We start from the raw sequence: 18,292 nt of genomic DNA on the forward strand, positions 1-18,292 counted from the left end.
ATGTAAAAAAAATAATTTTACTAAAAAATGTACCACCTCTGAAGTTAGTTTTTCAAAGATTTTAAAATAATGTGCAGAATGTGACTAAAAACTTTATTCAAACTGTATTTAACTAACACATCAATCTCTCAATTAATTTGATTTTGGTTTAATCAAAAACATATTAATTGATTTACTTAAATTTGATTAATCAAAAATTCGAATTAATCGACTAACTGAGCAATACAAATTTTTATTAATCGATTAATCGCACAGCCCTACCAAGTTTTTATGATTTTCCACAATGCAGAGAAATCCTAAGAAAAAAATAAACTCCTGAAACTAGTTTTTCAAAATTTAAAAGAAAATTGTAGATTGGGATTAAACACTTTACTCAAACTGCAGTTAACAACCACAGCATCAATTTATTTGATTTTGGGTTAATCTAAAGAAAGATTAGTTAATTGATCACAATTTGATTAATCTAAAATTCGAAATAATCGGCTAATTTAGCAATCAAAATTTTAATTAATCGATTAATCGCACAGACCTACCAAGTCTTTATAAATTTTACACATTGCAGAAAAATTATAATATTATAGTGATTTAAGTATTTAAACCAAGAAATTTTCGCCGCATGTTTTGTTCGTGCATTGTGATAGGGTCTAATATAATCAATGTACGCACAATTCCTAAAAACGTTAAATGCAATGTATGTGCTGATAGAGGCATCTTGTTGTGATTCCCAAAAACAGACAGCAATGTCACGCTTTGAGTGACGACAATGATGACATTGAGACAATAATCTTAAAATTGAGATAATATTGGGAAATCTTAAATTTATTATCTAGTTCGTCTAAACTACTACAATTATCATTGTTGTAAAATTTGATTATAATTCTGTTTCAAAATTCATGTGACTATTGCAAAAGCGTACCTTCGAATGCGGAATGAAGAAAATTCCCCAGCGCAGTGCTCATCGAGGTACGAGCACGTTGATGATGTGACCTGTTGACCATGTCTTCTCAAGGAGACAGCAAGAAAAGGCAGCTTAAGGAACTCATGCTGGTTTTCGGATCCGACATTGACGTGGAACTTTGACAATGCAGGATCAATAAGAGGTCCTACAAATTCCAATGAATAAAAACACAATATTTTATGCACACGCACAGGGAATTTCAGATGAGGAGAGTACAACACTTTCTATTCTGAAAGAATGGGGAAGCACTAACAGGAGTTTTTCTGGCTTATCTGTATGCAATGCGCGGAATAGCCGAGATCGGACTGTATAGCCCAAAAAGTTTAACCTCGTCCTGCTGGAGGGGCTTTCTTCAAGTTTTTCTAATATGTATTTTACATTCAATTACATACTTACATTTTACTAAATATTTATTCATAACACATCGCAATATATTACAGGAAGGGTAGTTGATAATCAGTGTCGAATTACTATAAAATAATTAAATCATTGTTGATCCAACAATTTCCTAATTCAAGCAATCATAATGCATAATCACCTACGCTTCAGAACCAAAATCAACGCATAATCAACGAAGCGATAAAAACGTGTTAATATTCATATATAAATGTACACGGAAAAAACTTTAAGTATACAAAAGAAAAGAAATTTATAAATGGGCGTGCGACATTTAAACAAATTTATTGTTCTTTATGTAACGAGCAGGCCTCTTCCATTATTTGATTTAGATCCACAAAACATGCTTTCAGCAACCTCATACCAAACCCTTTTTTATACTCAGCTGAACAGAGCTCACAGAGTATATTAAATTTGTCCGCATAACGGCAATCCGTAACGGCATAAACTAATCGAGATAGATATAGACTTCTATATATCAAAATGATCTGGGCGAAAAAAGAAATTCATTTAGCCATGTCCGTCCGTCTGTCCGTAAACACGATAACTTGAGTAAATTTTGAGGTATCTTAATGAAATTTGGTATGTACGTTCCTGGGCACTCAGATCGCTATTTAAAATGAACGAAATCGGACTGCATCCACGCCCACTTTTTCGATATCGAAAATTTCGAAAAACAGAAAAACTGCGATAATTCATTACCAAAGACGGATAAAGCGTTGAAACTTGGTAGGTGGGTTGACCTTACGACGCAGAATAGAAAATTAGTAAAATTTTGGACAATGCACGTGGCACCGCCCACTTTTAAAATAAGGTAATTTAAAGGTTTTGCAAGCTGTAATTTGGCAGTCGTTGAAGATATCATGATGAAATTTGGCAGGAACGTTACTAATATTACTATTTGTGTGCTAAATAAAAATTAGCAAAATCGGATGGCGAACACGCCCACTATTAAAAAATTTATCTTTTTAAATCAAATTTTAACAAAAAATTTGATATCTTTACAGTATATAAGTAAATTATGCCAACATTCAACCCCAGTAATGATATGGTGCCACAAAATACAAAAATAAAAGAAAATTTTAAAATGGGCGTGGCTGCGCCCTTTTTCATTTAATTCGTCTAGAATACTTTTAATGCCATAAGTCGAACCCAAATTTACCAATCCTTGTAAAATTTGGTAGCGGCATAGATTCTATGACGATAACTCTTTTATGTGAAAATGGGCGAAATCGGTTGAAGCCACGCCCAGTTTTTATACGCAGTCGACCGTCTGTCCTTCCGCTTGCCGTTAACATGATAACTTGAGCAAAAATCGCTATATCCTTACAAAACTTAGTTAACGTACTTATCTGAACTCACTTTATCTTGGTATAAAAAATGGCCTAAATCGGACTATAACCACGCCCACTTTATCGATATCGAAAACTACGAAAAATGAAAAAAAAATGCCATAATTTTATACCAAATATGAAAGAAGAGATGAAACATAGTAATTGGATTGGTTTTTGACGCAAAATATAACTTTAGAAAATTCTTTGTAAAATGTGTGTGCCACCTACCATATTAAGTAGAAGAAAATGAAAAAGTTCTGCAGGGCGAAATCAAAAGATCTTGGAATCATGGCAGGAATACTGTTCGTGGTATTACATATATAAATAAATTAGCGGTACCCGACAGATGATGTTCTGGGTCGCCCTGGTCCACGTTTTGGCCAATATATCTAAAACGCCTTCACATATACAAATAAACCCTTTTAAAACCCCTATTAATACCTTTAATTTGATACCCATAACGTACAAACACATTCTAGAGTCACCCGTGGTCCACCTCTATGGCGATATCCCGAAATGGCGTGCACCTATAGAACTAAGGCCCACTTCCTTTTAAAATACTCATATTAAATCATCATTTTCCTAAATGGTGATTTTCCCTTATTTTGGCTCCAAAGCTCTCAGCTGAGTATGTAATGTGCGGTTACACCCGAGCTTAGCCTTCCTTACTTGTTGTGCTTAAATATTGATTTTGTTTTAAAAAATTTCCTAAATGTGTACGATAAGTAGGCGTGATTACTGACTGATTTCACAGCATATAAATTCTTCGCGGGTTGGTCAGTGACGAACAAGGTGAAAACTCCCGATTTCGGTCCACTTCAAAACGATAAAAAAAAAAACGGCGAGGTGACAGGGGCGGCTCTTACGAGGCAGGCGATTTTGAAAATTGTAGCAAATTACGTTCATCATCTCTGTTGCGGTGATATTTTATGACAGTTGTGAGCATCACGATCAGCTTAGCGTATTCTTTTGGTACTAAAAACTAGCTTCGGTAAGAATATTGTTTGATTCTCTGCAGCTATTCACATGATTTATTACCGTCATCAAGATTCATATGATAACTGGGGACCTTTTTTCATGGAATAATCCATGAGCCACCTCGTCTTTTTGCAACATCGTACATGGCTAACATCAGGACAGGGGTGATGAGATAACTCTAATGTAGGATGAATGCGCTGATTTTATTTTGAGGCCTTCGTTAGCCGCAAAGCCTACTTTTGTCACCTATTTATCCAGTCCAGAAAAGTCGTGGCTTTGGTTGGCTGCTATCTTCTTCAACATCAGGTTGAAGAAATTCCATTATAAAGAGTAGTCTGGTTTGATTTCGAATGGCTAGTAGAGGTCCTTCAAAACCCTTACGGTATTCGCCTTCCGGGTAGCATAAACCAAACACAACAACTTCTCTAAGGTCGACAAAGAGATAATTAGCTTAATTGAGATTGGGTGGCTGCAGCCCCCACACGTTTGAGTTAGCTCACTTGAACACTTTTACGCCCGTTGGATATCTCATTAACTAAGGGCGACACTGATTTCTGATTGTTAAGCGAATCGCTGCCAACCAGCGATATATTTACTACCGGAGACAAACATCGATCCCTCGAATTTCCTACGGGCAATCGTATACATTCGCACTGACATATTTACGTCTTGTCTATGCGAATATTCGAAATCTTGGCAGTTAAGCATCTACTCCTATTCGGCAGTGCTCCAATCACCATTGAGAGGTAGACATCAGTAAACGTTTGTAATGTCGCTGAGCTTTTGTTTTCAACAACCGGCCAGTAGGATCTCGACAGCCAGCAATAGGCGTTTGCTTAGCTGATCAGAAGCCCACATTACTAGGAGCAAATTGCAAATGGTCAGTGGTATACCCAAGTCTTGGCGCACAGTCGTTTGTAGTAAGAATGCTGGAGTCTCTATTGTACCTTAACTCAAATTTTGCGTCTGAAAACGGAATTATAGGTCGGGCTGTCCTGCCAGTAATGTCCAACCGGTGTATATTTAACATTGCCTCCAAAGCCAGAGTTGGTGTTGTGCGAAAGTCTCGCTGATTTTAATCGTTAAAAAGAGTTAACGGGCTTTACGGCGGCGGTATGATGCGACTGAGGTTTTTTTTTAGCTCTGTCCTCTGTACTAAGTGAAAGCTTGCTAACAAGTATAATGTCAAAGTTCTTAACATTTTTGAGTGGCCTGAATACAAGGATCTTGTACCTCCTAATCAATTGAACTAGGGCAGTCTTATTGGGGCTCACAGCTTGTCCGTTATATAAGCCACCTAGCCATTGTATACTGATATCCCTGTCAAAGGTCTTTTGAAGTCGCGATATTTCCCCAGACATGTTAGGTCGTCAGCGCATTTCACCACTTGGTAGCATTTACAGAGAAGGGTAGATAGAAGACCCCCTGCTACGTGACCCTTCTAACATTCCTCTAGATCACTGAACCACCAACTCTGCTGTGACTATCCTACCGCCCAAAAGCCTGTTCATAAAGAGGATCGGAAACAATTCGACTTCCTATTCTGTTATAGCTTTTTTGAAAGTAGTCGGTGCTCTATTTCAGTACAAGTTTCTCTATAAAAGACATGTTGCGATGCTAATAATAGCTGTCGAGAAATTATAATCCGTTTGAACAGATCAATCAGATGCTTCAACAGGAATGAAGACAAAATAACTGGTTTGAAATCCTTAAAAGAGAGAGAGCTGATCTTCACCTTGGGAAAGAGGGAGGTTTTGACAATGTTTCAAAACTTGGGAACTAAGCCAAACTCCAGGCAGTTGGCGTAGTTAAAAGCCAGTGAGATGCAAGTAATCCTTAGAGATCAACAAAGAAGTGGTGAGTGTCTATTCTTGTAGCGCTATAAATCATACCGATTTTTTCCCGTGTACGCGTTTAGATCGATCGATGTTCAAAGAAACTTAAGATGCTTAACATGCCCACGTATGTACATAAATGACGTAAAATCATTCGATTGAATCGTTATTTAATTAATATAAAAGGTACTTGAAAATGAGGCTGGACTATCAGTAATATACTAGCGTTTTCTGAAGCAAACATTTTGAAAATTTGTACGAAATAGTAACAATGTTCAAATTGGTGAGCCTTATTTAAATCAATCATACGAGGCTGATTTTTGCCTATTATAAATTCACTCACTCAACTTTATTCTTCATTCGCAGTTGCCACTACTACTTGCCTGCATAGTTGCAGGTAATTCAGCCTTACCGAAGCCAGACGGTCATAGCAATCTCATAAGCAGCTCGAGCAGTAGCATAAGAAGATCGTACTCGAAGCCATATCAGAATATAATTTTAACAGCTAGGAGTCAACAGCATTCTCAGAAATTACAAACGAACTCCGTCACATCGGTTGAAGACGAGGATAGCAGCAGTAGCAAAAATATCGACGATATTGACGACGACCAAGAATTGATCGCACCGACATCTGCAATCACAACCGCTACCCCAACGCCAACTACAGCGGCCACAGGAGCTGCTCCAGCATCAGTAACACGACTAAGGGCGGCAGTTTCTCCGGGTTCAGCGTCAGCGTCAGCTTCTGCATCAACATCACTCACCTCATTACAGTTTGCCTCCTCAATTAATCTGCCAGCAAGTAGCAGCTCTAGCACAACCGTACAACATCATATCTTACCACCGGAGACTATACCTTTGCCTATTTCAATATCAACACATCCCGGTTTGCGTACCGTCATAGCACCGGAGACAATCACTATACATGAACCGACATTAGTTAGGGTAGGGGAAATTGTGCAAAATATACCCACAGCGGTATCGCATCAAAGTCAAACGGTGGTGCATAAGCATGCGCGTATTATCACACCCATTGTTGCACCAGCAGTACGTACATTCACATCACAAATCTTACGCGCCTATCACACACCGCTCATCTTTGCACCACAAACAACTGTCGTACGGTCATCCACATTTGCAGGCGCAAACGCAAGCTCAGGTACAGACAGTCGTGTCAATGCAAAAGCAGTTGCAAAAGGAGGTGCAGCGAGTGCAAGCGCAAGTGCAAGCATCATCTCGAATGCAAACAACAACAACGGCGAAAATAGCAGTGCCAACAGCAATACGAAAAACTAATACTGAGCCAAGTACAGCTTTGATTTCTGATTTATCTATTGTCTACTTTAAAATCTTTTGAAACCGCTTACTGTGTTCCAGGCTCACCTTTTCTGGACTAAATTTTGTACAAAAACATATTTGAAACATTTATTTCTCAAATTATCAACAAGTGTAGTTCAATTCTTTTTTTCAAAACACAGATGATATTTAAGTTTCTACTGGAATTATGTCAATATACATCGAAATGAAAAAATACTTCCGTCAAAAGAACCACGTGTACTAGTTTTTTTAGTTTAGTCTTGTACTTCCATGCGACTTATATCTCTGTATTTAGGATCTTGTTCGTATTGTTGGCTAATTGACGTTTATGTAATAACATTCCTTCTCCCACAATGGTAGTATTCAGGTTAAGCCCGCTACTCATAAAAATGTATAATATATTGGCGGATTTTATTATTATTATAAGGCCTGGAAGCACAGCGACCTTTTTGTAGATCTAATGTGCATTACGTTTCAGTCTAATTTATTCGCGCATAGTGCCCAGTGAGAGTTCTTAGATCCTTCCGGCATAGATTAATAAGTTTGGCTGATACTTTCGTTGCCGGAAATATAAATAGTTTGGCCTGTCTTTGCCCTGGGAAAACAATCCATTGACGTCAGAATTGTTTTGTTTCCCAGTTACTTATGGTTTCCCTGGTGTGTGCTTTTGTGAGTCCACAAAAGGGGTCTGGACCATAGAATGCTGCTATAGCACCCTGTTTTCCTAGGTAATATGCATGTTCATTACCTTCATGTCCCTGATTGCAACCCATCCTAACAAAACCTTATTTTTGGCTCCCAGGTCATAAAGGATTACAATGCAGCCGATCACTAGCTTAGATGTAACTCTGAAGGATGGAAAGGTACGCAGGGCCGTCTGGCTGTCCAAACTTAAGGTAGATGCTCTTCTAGGATGAGCCTCTTCTCAGACATTCTCTACCGCAGAATTCTATTGCATGGATTTCTGACTGAAATATGGTAGGGTAGCATCCCATTGGTATCGATTTTTTGAAGTTCGGCCCATAGATGCCAGCTCTCGATCTCCAGTCATCGAATTTCGATCCATCCGTGCAGCAGACCTCTGAGTCAGGGTCATTATAAGGATTCCCTGTTTCCCAGTGGGTTCCGTCCGCAATGGACACTTCAAAGTTCCGAGCTTAGGGGACATTACGTCACGCAGTTGTAATGAGGGATTTCCTATGAATTTTCTTATTACTTTCATATGCCCTATCATGTTTCCTGGCTTCAGCTCCGAAATAATTTAAAGTTTTAGTGCGCTTAGTGTTGCCTCATTCTCAATCAGAATAGGGAAGGGAGGTATTCTCACTAAAGCACTAAGTGCATCAGCAAGGGACGTTCTCATCGCACCCGTTATTCCTATGCAAACTAGCCTATGCAGTTGCTTAGTTTGGCAGTTGCTTAGTTTTGCCTTTGCAGTATTAAATGTCCAGTATACCATTTTGATATATCCCCCATGTTTTTCCGTAGAGTCGAGCAAAGGCGAGATTAATACAAAACATATTTTGAGAGATCTTTGATTAAGAGCTTCATGGAACCTACAGGAATCTTTACGATAGGTGAAAAGATCTTACTGAAGTTAATACCTAATTATTACCTAAGGTGTATAGCACTTCCAGACTGAAATACAATATCGTAAAATAATCTGTGTACATATTTCAGAGGAAGATGGAACCCTGGATCTGTTACTATGCGCTTTCAGAAAGGACTGACAGAAATCAAATCAAGTTAAATTTTTTTCAAATCAAACGAACTTTTTTAAAATAAATTTGAACTGCTTTTACTTTTTCAAATCAAATCAACTTTTTTCACATCAAATTAAGTTTTTTTCTTTTCAAATAAATTATTTTTCAAATCAAATGAAACTTTTTCCAAATCAAGTAAACTTTTTTCAAATCAAATTAAACTTTTCTCAATTCAGATGAAACTTTTTACAAAACAAATGAAACTTTTTACAAATCAAATGGAACTTTTTTCAAACTACATGAAACTGGTTTTAAGTCAAATGAAATTTTCTTCAAATCAAATAAACTTTTTTCGCATCAAATAAAATTTTTTCATTTAAAATAAAACTTTTTTCAAATCAAACGAAAATTTTTTCGAATCAAGTCAACTTTTTAATAAAACTTCTTTTAAGTCAAATGAAATTCAAATCAAATTAAACTTTTTCATTTCAAATAAAAATTTTTCGACTCAATCGAACTTTTTTCAAATCAAATTAACCTTTTTTCAAATCAAATTAAACTTTTTTCAATTCAAGTGAAACTTTTTACAAATCAAATGGAACTTTTTTCAAACTACATGAAATTGGGTTTGAGACAAATGAAACTTTCTTCAAATCAAATAAATTTTTTTCGCATCAAATAAACTTTTTAATAAAACTTCTTTTAAGTGAAATGAAATTCAAATCAAATTAAACTTTTTTCATTTCAAATAAAATTTTTTTCAAATCAAATGAAACTTTTTTCAAGACACATGAAGGGAGACTTAAGTCAAATGAAACTTTTTCAAATCAAACAAACTTTTCCAAATCAAATTAAATGTTTTCCTTTTTGTTTTGTTTATTATGTTGCGTAGGAGCAACAAAAATTAACTTTGAAAGTTGTTTGTATTGCAAAGCGGGGGTACCGCTAATTTATTTATATATGTAATACCACAAACAGTATTCCTTCCAAGATTCCAAGGGCTTTTGATTTCGCCCTGCAAAACTTTTTCCTTTTCTTTAACTTAGGTGTCACACCCATTTTACAAAGTTTTTTCTAAAGTTATATTTTGCGTCAAACAACCAATCCAATCACCATTTTCTATCCCTTTTTTCGTTTTTGGTATAGAATTATGGCATTTTTTTTTCATTTTTCGAAATTTTCGATATCGAAAAAGTGGGCGTGGTCACTGTCGGATTTCGCCCATTTTTATTACCAAGATAAAGCGAGTCTAGGTAAGTACGTTAACTAAGTTTAGTAAAGATATAGCGATTTTTGCTCAAGTTTTCGTGTTAACGGCCGAGCGGAAGGACGGACGGTAGACTGTGTATAAAAACTGGGCGTGGCTTCAACCGCTTTCGCCCATTTTCACAGAAAACAGTTACCGTCATAGATTCTATGCCCTTACAAAATTTCACAAGGACTGGATTAGTTATATACTGCAAAGATATTAAATTTTTTGTTAAAATTTGACTTAGACATTTTTTTTTAAAGTGGGCGCGTTCGTCATCCGATTTTGTAAATTCTTATTTAGCACACATATAGTCAGGGTTGAGTCATTTTGAAATGAAACAAATCAAAATAAAAAATTATTCATCATTTTAAATTTTCTTATTTATGAATAAAAAGTTATTTTTTATTCAAGCATTTCTTGAATAATGAATAACATTTTCTCGTTATTCAAAATATTCTAATTGATGATAACCGCACATTCTTATTTTTGCAAATTTTGAATAAAGAGTTGAGTTATTATTCATTATTTACAAAATATGGAATAACAATAAAATTTTAGTTTTTATTCAGTTATTCAAAAATAAAAATATAAACCATCGAGATGCCCTGAAAATATACCCATATGCGTCGGGGTCCTCCCGGGGTCATTCGTGGGTCATTTCGGGATCTTTTTGGGGACTCCCTCCGGGTCATTTCGGGATGCTTTTGGGGACTCCCTCGGGGTCCTCCCGGGGTCATTTGGGGGTAATTTCCGGATGGTTTTGGGGACTCCCTCGGGGTCCTCTATGGGTAATTCCGGGATATTTTTGGGGACTCCCTCTGGGTCATTTCGGGGCCATTTCGGGATGGTTTTGGGGACTCCCTCGGGTGCTCCCCGGGTCATTTAGGGGTCATTCCGGGATATTTTTGGGGACTCCCTCGGGGTCATTTGGGGGTCATTCCGGGATCTTTTTGGGGACTCCCTCGGGGTCCTCCCGGGGTCATTTGGGGGTAATTTCGGTATAGTTTTGGGGGCTGCCTCGGGGTCCTCCCGGGGCCATTTGGGGGTCATTCTTGGATGACCCCCAGGGAGTCCACAAAAATATCCTGGAATAACCCCCAAATTATCACGGGAGGACCCCGAGGGAGTCCCCAAAATCATCCCGAAATAACCCCCAAATGACCCCGATGGAGTCCCCAAAACCATCCCGAAATTACCCCCAAATGACCCCGAGGGAGTCCCCGAAAATATCACGGAATGACCCCTAAATGACCCCGATGGATTCCCCAAAACCATTCCGAAATGACCCCCAAATGACCCTGGGAGGAGCCCGAGGGAGTCCCCAAAAAGATCCCGGAATGACCCCCAAATGACCCCGGAAGGGCCCCGAGGGAGTCCCCAAAATGATCCCTTAATGACCCTCAAATGACCCCGGTGGGACCCCGAGGGAGTCCCCAAAAAGATCCCGGAATGACCCCCAAATGACCCCGGGAGGACCCGGAGGGAGTCCCCAAAAAGATACCTTAATGACCCCCAAATGATCCCAGGGGGGCCCGAGGGAGTCCCCAAAACCATACCAAAATTACCCCCAAATGACCCCGGGAGGACCCCGAGGGAGTCCCCAAAAAGATCCCGAAATGACCCCCAAATGACCCCGGGAGGACCCCGAGGGAGTCCCCAAAACCATCCCGAAATGACCCCCAAATGACCCCGATGGAGTCCCCAAAACCATCCTGAAATGACCCCAAATTACCCCGAGGGAGTGCCCAAAAAGATCCCAAAATGACTTCGAAATGACCCCGAGGGAGTCCCCAAAAAGATCCCGAAACAACCCACGAATGACGCTGGGTGGACCCCTAGAGAGTCCCCACCATCATCCCGGAATGACCCCGAGGGAGTCCCCAAAATCATCCCGGAATGACCCCCAAATGACCCCGAGGGAGTCCCAAAAAGGTCACGGAATGACCCCGGGAGGACCCCGAGGTACTCCCCTAAACCATGCCAAAATGACCTCCAAAAGACCCCGAGGGAGTCGCAAAAGCCATCCCGAAATGACCCCAAAACCCTAGGAGGATCGCGAGGGAGCCCCTGGAATGGACCCCAATAGACCCCGGGAAGATCCTCAGGGTGTCCCAGAAATTACACCCAAACGGCCCCCAAAAACCCCCGCGAATACCCACAAAATCATCTCAATATTACCCTAAGAAGCTTCAGAAGGGAGTGCCACGAAATCCCCAAATTCAAAATCCCCAAAATCAAAATCCCCAAACACAAAATCCCAGTGCTATGATAAACATCATGACCGTGCAAAAAATAGCAAATAACTCTTTCCTCTTTCATTCATATTTATGTATGTATAACTATATATTCACGTTTTGGCAATACATATTTTTACTTATCCATATATAGGACTGCTAGTCGCTCTAATTCGAACAAGCTAACAGAAGCGCGTACTACGTGGAAGGACATCACCGTGGCGGTAGCCACGGTTATACCACACACCCGGCCTTGGCATGGCGTAGCGCAGGGTTATTTTTTATAAGCGCGGCCGAAGGCCACCTATGAAGAAAGTTGGTGTGGATTATTAGCCTTTTTTGGTCGCGGCGATTTTAAACCTAATTTGAATTTATTTCACACATAAAATGGGGATTTTGTGTTGGGGATTATGAGTTTGGGGATTTTGATTTTGGGGATAACGTGGTAGACCCGCTTCAGAACTACACGCGAATGGGTTACGCATATGGGTATATTTTCAGGGCATATCGATGGTTAATATTTTTATTTTTGAATAACTGAATAAAAACTAAAATTTTATTGTTATTCCATATTTTGTAAATAATGAATAATAACTCAACTCTTTATTCAAAATTTGCAAAAATAAGAATGGGTGGTTATCATCAATTAGAATATTTTGAATAACGAGAAAATGTTATTCATTATTCAAGAAATGCTTGAATAAAAAATACCATGTTATTCATCACTCAAGTTTTCTTGAATAATGAACAAAAATTTATTTTTTATTTTTTCGTTAATGGTTATTCAAATTTGTTGATAGCGCCCATCCCTGCATATAGTAATAGGAGTAACGTTCCTGCCAAATTTTTTTATGATATCCTCAAATACTGCCAAATTACAGCTTGCAAAACTTTTAAATTATCTTCTTTTAAAAGTGGGTGGTCCAAAATTTTACAAATTTTCTATTTTGCGTCATAAGATCAACCCACCTACCAAGTTCCATCGCTTTATACGTCTTTGGTAATGAATTATCGCACTTTTTCGGTTTTTCGAAATTTTCGATATCGAAAAAGTGGGCGTGGTAATAGTCCGATTTCTTTCATTTTAAATAGCGATCTGAGAAGAGTGCTCAGGAACCTAAATACCAAATTTCATTAAGATATCTCAAAATTTACTCGAGTTATCGTGTTTAGGGACAGACGGACGGACATGGTTAAATGAATTTCTTTTTTCGCCAAGATCATTTTGATATATAGAAGTCTATATCTATCGAGATTAGTTTATGCCGTTACGGGGTACCGTTATGCGAACAAAGTTAATACACTCTGTGAGCTCTGCTCAGCTGAGTATAAAAACATTTACAGGAATGCCTGTTGGGCATTAAATATTTCAATAAAAGATTGAAGTTGACTTTTCGTTTGTTTTTCAACCTGGATACTAAAACTGATGACTAACTAAGCTTTTCCAATATTTTCAATTTTATTTCGACCTATGTATTAATTAATTAATTTAAAAACTAAAAATATTAACGCTGTTGCACGCCTTGCTTATTTCTTGGGCTAGGCACAAATTCATCAAAACTAATTTTACGCACCGGCTTAATATTAGGTAACATCTGATAGATCACAGGTCTAGCAGCGAATGTCAAATGTGCTGGTGTATGTGTTAAGGGCTGAACAATTGGCGTATCATCTCTGGCAGATGTTGCAGTCGTCACGGTCATAATATGGTTCACGGCTTGTAATGCTGGTTGCATAGGCGTCACAATTGTTTGAGGACTAGTTTCCAAGTGATGTGTTGTTGTTGTTGTATATATTGGAGTTTGCATAACGACCGGGGATGTTTGATGGACCGCCGTTGTTTGAGGTGCTGTTGTGCTAACGATGGACAATTGTGCGACTGTTGCATCTTGCGAGTGTTTTGTGCTGCTGGTGCTTTGGTGATTGTGCACGCGTGTAAATGTGGTGTGCGAAACAGCTGTTGGTGTATTGATGATTGTTGCGATTTTGATGTCATTGGATTGTTGAAAATCGTTTGGATATATTGACAATAAGTCAGCATAGCATGCAGCCATGTAAGATGTGATGATGATGATGAAGATCAGGCGTAGCTGTAGTGGAAAAAATTCATGGAAAATGTGCTAAATTGTTTTTGTCTTTAGTTTGAATATTATTATAGCGGCAGCAATTACCATTTTATTTACACAATTTAAATTGGCGTTTTGGGCTTTTCTTATTTGAATTTGATCCATGCGCCTGACACGCTTCGCAAATTGTGTTTAATACTAATGAGGGGAGTGAATTGAATTTATAGTGCGTCTCATTTATAAACCCAATTATTTGCCTCTCACTCTTTATACGCGACAAATCTAAGGCTACTGAGATCAGAGTTGTGGGTGCGTGCAATTTAGAGATAGGCGCGGTGTTTAATATTCAATCCCGATCCCGAACTTCTTTGTTTCGACGTTTATAATGACATGCCAATTAATTCTGTTGACTATCTTTCCGGGTAGGGGCATCTTCAGAGAGCCACAAAAGATAAACTTATATAAGAATGTCCGGCTTCATTCGAGGTAACCTAAATCTAAGCATAATTGCTGATTATTTGCTGTACGAATTACCGAAAGTTATCAGAAGTGATTGACACTCAAAAGAAAGAGGCGCTGCAGCAATGTTTATCGCAGAAATCCACGTACCAAGCCGTGTTGGCGCGAGCGCTTTCGAATGGGTAATACCCCAGAATAAGAGCAGAGGGATGTTAGTCTTAGATCGCCCTGCTGGAATTGTTCATATTGAACAACATGATACGCCCTCAAAATATCGACGATACGGTAATGGATGTTCCATCTTTGAATCAGTATCAGAAGATCTGATGCAGATTCTTACTGGTAGTGATCACAACTAAAGAAAGAAGAGATGAAGCGTAGCATAAGAAAGGAAGATGGGATCTTTTTTAACACGCTTATATTAGCTTCACTTGAAGACATATATAAGGCGAGAAATATCTCCGAGGAGAGTTAGGCAGAGCTTTTCTTATAATTTGCGTCGTGGTTTTTAATTGTTGTAATAAACTGGGCATACATATTTTTTGCTGATGAATTTTCACTGCGAAGCTTCTCATGACAGGAATACACTCGGAATGTTTGCCAAATCACTGCCGAGAGTTGAGCCCGCTTAGAGTTTTTTCTTCTAATTGAAAAAAAAAACAGGACCTTCGGTGTCGTAGGTGGAGCACTGCACACCACGGCGGTGACCATGTAACGACCTTTTTTACCAAATATAACAATAACAAATTATGTTACGTATACGCACCGGTCTATTGAATATGCTGTCGGAATGTCATGCGATTCCGATCAGCATATTTATTAGCATGACAAACGGACGAGTCTGGGAGGCGCTCTTTTAAGGGAAGTTGGAAAGGACGCGTTTCCAATCCTGCAGTGCTCCCAGCATAAGGCAACAAAATTTTGAACATATATTTTCATTTATGACGCTGTGGGAATGCAAGAAGATTCCGATCAGCACAGCTCAACATGTAATGGGAGGTTGAAAAGGACGTGTTTCCAAGCCCCCCTATTCCAACTTTTGTTTGGCCTTATTTTATTTTATTATTGGTATCTCAAAGTGATGAGGAATGTTTATTGGAAAGAACGTGTTCCCAATCCTGTTCCGAATTACGCTGAAAGCACGTTGTGCCCCATCAATTTTCTGTCGGGCGATCCATTTACGGAATATCATTCGGCAGCTTAAGGCTTAGCTGGTTGTGCATTCTCCATCATGTGTCCGTACATAAAAAATCAAAAAAAGTACAATTAAAACTTGTTTACCTTAGCGGGAGAATTTTACAGTGCTCTATGAATATTTTCTTGAAAGTTTTTAATTTATTACTATTTTTTATATGATTAGGAAGTTCGTTAAAACTTTTTAAGCCTTTATAAAATATATTTTGCTTGTCCAGTTCTGTTTTGAAAGGCAAAGGATACTTCGACCTTCCTTCCTCGTTCTGGCTGCTACATATGTGTGCACCACACAGCTGCAAAAACTATCGAAAGTTGATCAACATATTTCAAACTTTGTCAGGTATAATATTGTGGCGAATATTAGCAAAACTAAGGAATACTGTCATCTCTAAGCCGATACTAAGCAGTCACTTTTATCTACATAAACAAATCAATCATTATGTCTGCACATATGTACGTAAACGCAGCGGAGAGAAACGCACAAACACATGCATATATCTTATCTGAGATGCTCACAAAAGTAGGCAATCATTTGTGCAAGTATCGCTCACATATACACGCGCATATGAGAAGCTATAAACGTGCATCTGTAGTTTATAGCTGGTAATTTTATAGCCGGTAACTAAGTAGTAAATTCTAGACACGCCTAGAAGTATGCGAACGAGGAAATCGAAGAGTATAAAAGAGCGCAAGCTAAGCAATCATGGAATCAGTTTGATTTAACCACGCTATTGGTTGTGAAGTGTTATTGTGAACTACTTTCAAGTAGTCTAATAAAGATCATTTTTGCATTATTGAATATTGGAGTTATTTATTCAACAGTTTGGTGATTCGGGCGTTAGTAGAAGGTTGCAAATAAGCGGAATTTCCCTAAATTCGTTACAATATGCCCGCCTCTGTCAAGATAGCTCCATATTTATTTGCAACAAAATGTGGTTGGCTCTCGCACAAAATAAATAAAGGTTAGAGGTGGGAGGCAGGTAAGGATGACATGAGCAGTCAAGCCGTTGAATTAATAGAAAATGCCTGGAAAGATGTTTCGTCGCGAAAGGAAGTTTTAAAATCTTTTTTGAAATTGACAGCCCCGCTCATTATGAAAGTACTTGCGCCGGCATCGCTAGTCCCGGAAAGTCAATCCCATCACTAATACTACCACAATTGTTTTTGCGGTTGTGGATTTCGCAAAACTCATTACACTCTACAGCATTTATAAAAGTCTTTGGATTTTGTTTTTTGATTTTGATTTCTTATTTATTGGTGGATTAGCAACATAATTTTGAAGTACGATTTGGCCAATGGTTAAGGTCACTTGTACTCAAAATTTTTTAAACGAAAGTGAAAAACTATGTTTGTTTGATTTGGTTTTTATGAATTTATTACATTTATGATTTAAATGTTTATAATTTAAATGCATTCGAAAAATTTTGTTGTTTTTAAAATAGTATAAAACTAAGGCTTCAATGTTCCCTGTAGGAAAATTCTTTCAACCTTAACTCTAAATCGGGAGCGAAGCTCGGCTTAAATCTCCTCGGAGGCATATCGCACAATGTGTTTATTTATTTCATTACTATCGTGCCGCAAAACTGTAAAAAGTGGACCTTCCTCTCATTCTTATCACAATTCCTTATTTCTAACACCTTCTACTTTGTGAAATGTCGTAGAATGAGAGAGGATCCCACAGATGAATACCAAAAACAAATCAAAGTTGCTATAAAAAATGCAACAAATATAGTAGATTCTAACATGGCACATAGATGGGTCCAAATGAACCCTTCGGCTCCTCCGCTGATTGCGCAACCAAAAATCCACAAGCCGTACACGCCAATGAGGCCCATCATTAATTTTAAATCGGCAACATGTTACAAACTGTCCAAATATTTAAAAACGATATTGAAAGATACTCTGGAGCTAAGGAACGAATATGCAATAGCTAACACAACAGAACTAATAGAGAGACTTGAGACCGTAGAGCTAACAAAGAAGAGCTAATTGATATCTTTTGACATAAACGATTTATACCCATCAATACCACTATCGGAGACTTTGGACATAGTTAGCTCAACAATAGTTCATAATACAAAAAACAAAGTGAAAAGTATGCAAATCACAAATACGCTAAGAACCACTTTACGTCAAAACTATTTTCAATTCAACAATAAAATATATAGACAAACAAACGGTCTTGGAATGGGAAGCCCCACATCAGCGATTCTTGTGGAAGTGTTCATGCAAAATCTGGAAGAAAAGTACATACAGGAGCTGAAGTCCAAATTAGGCGTGTCATTTTACGCTAGGTACCTGGATGACATAATATGCGTTTTAACTACTAATAACGAAGAGCTTGTACTGGAGTACCTCAACAAGCATCACGGAAATATAAAATTTACAATGGAAACCGAAAAAGACGGAGGAATCAACTATCTAGACCTCACGATAAATATTGATAAAGAAGCCAAAAGATTTAACTATGACATATATAGAAAGCCAACGGCCACCGACACAATAAGACATAATACCTCAAATCACCCCCAACAGCATACAAATGCAGCATTAAGGCACTTGGTAC

The 18,292-nt window shown here is 38.2% G+C and overlaps 2 protein-coding genes across 2 annotated transcripts; one reads left to right on the forward strand and one right to left on the reverse strand.

The window, feature by feature from the left end:
- The first annotated feature begins 5,707 nt into the window (after positions 1-5,707).
- LOC137233525 (uncharacterized) lies at positions 5,708-7,049 on the forward strand. Its single transcript, XM_067756618.1, has 2 exons — positions 5,708-5,784; positions 5,868-7,049. The coding sequence occupies exons 1-2, from the start codon at positions 5,773-5,775 to the stop codon at positions 6,795-6,797; spliced, it is 942 nt and encodes a 313-aa protein (XP_067612719.1). The 5' UTR covers positions 5,708-5,772; the 3' UTR covers positions 6,798-7,049.
- Positions 7,050-13,453: 6,404 nt separating this feature from the next.
- LOC137233526 (uncharacterized) lies at positions 13,454-14,275 on the reverse strand. The gene is made up of 2 exons (XM_067756619.1): positions 14,179-14,275; positions 13,454-14,097 (listed from the first exon to the last, which is right to left on the reverse strand). The coding sequence occupies exons 1-2, from the start codon at positions 14,236-14,238 to the stop codon at positions 13,513-13,515; spliced, it is 645 nt and encodes a 214-aa protein (XP_067612720.1). The 5' UTR covers positions 14,239-14,275; the 3' UTR covers positions 13,454-13,512.
- Between the last annotated feature and the right edge of the window lie 4,017 nt (positions 14,276-18,292).

Source organism: Eurosta solidaginis, chromosome 5, assembly GCF_040869045.1.
Source record: "Eurosta solidaginis isolate ZX-2024a chromosome 5, ASM4086904v1, whole genome shotgun sequence".
NCBI classification, from domain to species: Eukaryota; Metazoa; Arthropoda; class Insecta; order Diptera; family Tephritidae; genus Eurosta; species Eurosta solidaginis.

Bases quoted from the DNA above. Each gene is read 5' to 3' on its own strand.
- LOC137233526 (XM_067756619.1), bottom strand. From the start codon at position 14,238: ATGGATCAAATTCAAATAAGAAAAGCCCAAAACGCCAATTTAAATTGT. The intron at 14,098-14,178 runs GTAATTGCTGCC...TTTCCACTACAG, and splicing joins TAAATTGTGTAAATAAAATG to CTACGCCTGATCTTCATCAT.